General features: G+C 38.5%; 1 protein-coding gene across 1 annotated transcript; it reads left to right on the top strand.

Annotated features, from left to right (window-relative positions):
• The first annotated feature begins 264 nt into the window (after positions 1 to 264).
• LOC143589582 (uncharacterized) lies at positions 265 to 1,611 on the top strand. Its single transcript, XM_077070305.1, has 3 exons — positions 265 to 363; positions 479 to 545; positions 641 to 1,611. The coding sequence occupies exons 1-3, from the start codon at positions 289 to 291 to the stop codon at positions 1,471 to 1,473; spliced, it is 975 nt and encodes a 324-aa protein (XP_076926420.1). The 5' UTR covers positions 265 to 288; the 3' UTR covers positions 1,474 to 1,611.
• The last annotated feature ends 590 nt before the right edge of the window (positions 1,612 to 2,201 follow it).

Below are 2,201 nucleotides of genomic sequence, written 5' to 3'. Positions count from 1 at the left end.
TATCTTGACACCTAGCTTATAACTGTTACTTTGTCAGCAATCTACAGCAGTGGCAACACCCGAAATTAAACCCAGTAACGAAGGGCATATCAGTCATTCCACATTCTTCTAAACTAGGAGTATTGAGTTTGGTGGTAGATAGAGAGACTGCGTGGTGTTACCAAAAAGAGGGGTGAAACAAAGAAGCCCGAGCCGTTATCTATCTATTCACCAAACCATTCAATTCAATTCAATTCAATTCAATTCATCCACCCATCTTTCAATCCGATTAGGGTTTTGTTAGCAACCATGGTTTACGATTCAGTTAACGCTTCCATCTCCACCGCTGCATCCAACACCAAAGACTTTGGAAAGAAGAAGAGGGTATCTGTCAATCAATTTCTTATCTTTTTTTTTTTTTTTTTTTTTTTAATATTGATTGTTTGATTAAAATTTTATTGGTATTGAATTTGTGGGTTTTGTTTGGTTTGGTGTGAAGGTGAACAGAACTGCTAAATTGAAGCAGAGCAAGCTTGATGTTCGGAGAGAACAGTGGCTGTCTCAAGGTAATTATAACATTATTATTATTATTATTTGTCTGCATGTTTTAATTTTTAATTTTGGATTGTTAATTAGTGTATAATAATTGATTGGTTTACAGTGAAGAACAGGGGATTAGGGTTTAAGGAAGAACCAAAAGTGAAATTGGGTGCTGTGGATACACATGCAGTGGATGAGAAGGATCTTTCTATGGTGAAATTGGAAGTTAGTGTGGGTGGTGAAGAGAATCATTACAGTGATTCGGAATCGCCTTCCAACAGTCCGACGAATTTCACGGGTAGTGGTGGTAGCAGCAGTAGCAGAAGCAGCACTAGCAGCGGTGGCGGGTGTTTCTCAAGAAGCGTGACGGATGAAGATGATGGTGATCATGATGATAATGATGGTAATGGTAATGGTAATGGTAATGATGATGATGATGATGATGATTGTTTGGATGATTGGGAAACGATGGCCGATGCGTTAGCAGCCGATGACATTTTAAAGAATGATAATAATAACGAACCTAACGTGGAGTCCCCGGTGGATGAACCTGCACCGAAGATGGATTCGGTTCTAACTAAGAGGACGGGTCAAGAGGCTCATCGGGCGTGGAGGCCCGATGACGCTTCTCGTCCTCAAAGTCTACCGAATTTGCTAAAACAGAACAGCTTCCCAATGCAGTCAGGGTTGCACCATGGTGTCAGATTCGCTAATTTGACCCCTTCGTCTTGTCCTATATGTTGTGAGGATTTGGACATGACGGATTCAAGTTTTCTTCCGTGCCCGTGTGGTTATCGACTCTGTCTGTTTTGCCACAAGAGAATTCTTGAAGAGAATGGTAAGTGCCCCGGTTGCAGGAAGCAGTATGACCAGGTGGACAAGGTTGACCAGATGGAACACAAAGCAACACCTTTCAAGCTGGCTCGTTGTTACAGTGCGAACCCAAGGCATTAGAAAGTAGTCAAGGGTTTGTTGATGGTATGGTTCATGGTGTGTCTTCTTTTTCTTTCACTGTGTTTCTTGTTTTGGTGGTTAGTCTTAGACACCGGCACTAGTGCTAGGTTTGTCAATATAGACGGTATTACTGCTTTAGTGTTTGGGAATTATGATGGTTCTCTTATGAGCTTAATATATAGAAATATGCTTTTGTAGAGGACTAGTTGTTATGTTAATACATAAGGTGGTGGTATAGAAATTCAATACATCCTTTTCGAATCGAATGCAAGTTATGTCTTTTTTGTTTATTTGTCATTAGGAATGAGCACATTTACTTCTATAATAATAGTAATAACACCAATTTTGTTACTTTAAGAGTTTAAGGCCATATTTGATTTAAATATTAATTTTGATCTGTCATATATAGTTTTATGTTGTGTTATCCCTTATTTTGCTAGAAGATATACTTACCAAGCACATGCCTCTGGAATCAATTAGATATAACTTCTAAGGCGTGTTGTCATATGCATGTATCAGCTATTGTTAGTGTCGGGATTTGGTGTTAACATGTTAGTAACTTAATATTCTATGTTGCATGTTATTACCAGTCATATCTGTTGCATTGGGCTCTAACTGCATAAGTTTGCAGTTTAACAGAACATAATGAATTTTGAAGTATGCAGCATAGAACTTGGTTTGTAGTTTGTACACTTTTCAAAGTGTTATATGCTTACTTTTTCTTGATT

The sequence above is a fragment of the Bidens hawaiensis genome, unplaced genomic scaffold, assembly GCF_021521415.1.
Source record: "Bidens hawaiensis isolate Kalapana, Puna unplaced genomic scaffold, B.hawaiensis_p1.1 tig00037641_1, whole genome shotgun sequence".
NCBI classification, from domain to species: Eukaryota; Viridiplantae; Streptophyta; class Magnoliopsida; order Asterales; family Asteraceae; genus Bidens; species Bidens hawaiensis.
Note: the sequence above shows the minus strand (reverse complement) of the source record. Positions and strands in the feature narration are given on the sequence as shown.

Excerpts from the sequence above, each read along its gene's own strand:
- LOC143589582 (XM_077070305.1), top strand. The coding sequence starts at position 289 with ATGGTTTACGATTCAGTTAACGCTTCCATCTCCACCGCTGCATCCAAC. Across the intron at positions 364-478 it reads ACTTTGGAAAGAAGAAGAGG|GTGAACAGAACTGCTAAATT; the intron begins GTATCTGTCAAT and ends TTTGGTGTGAAG. Across the intron at positions 546-640 it reads AGAACAGTGGCTGTCTCAAG|TGAAGAACAGGGGATTAGGG; the intron begins GTAATTATAACA and ends ATTGGTTTACAG.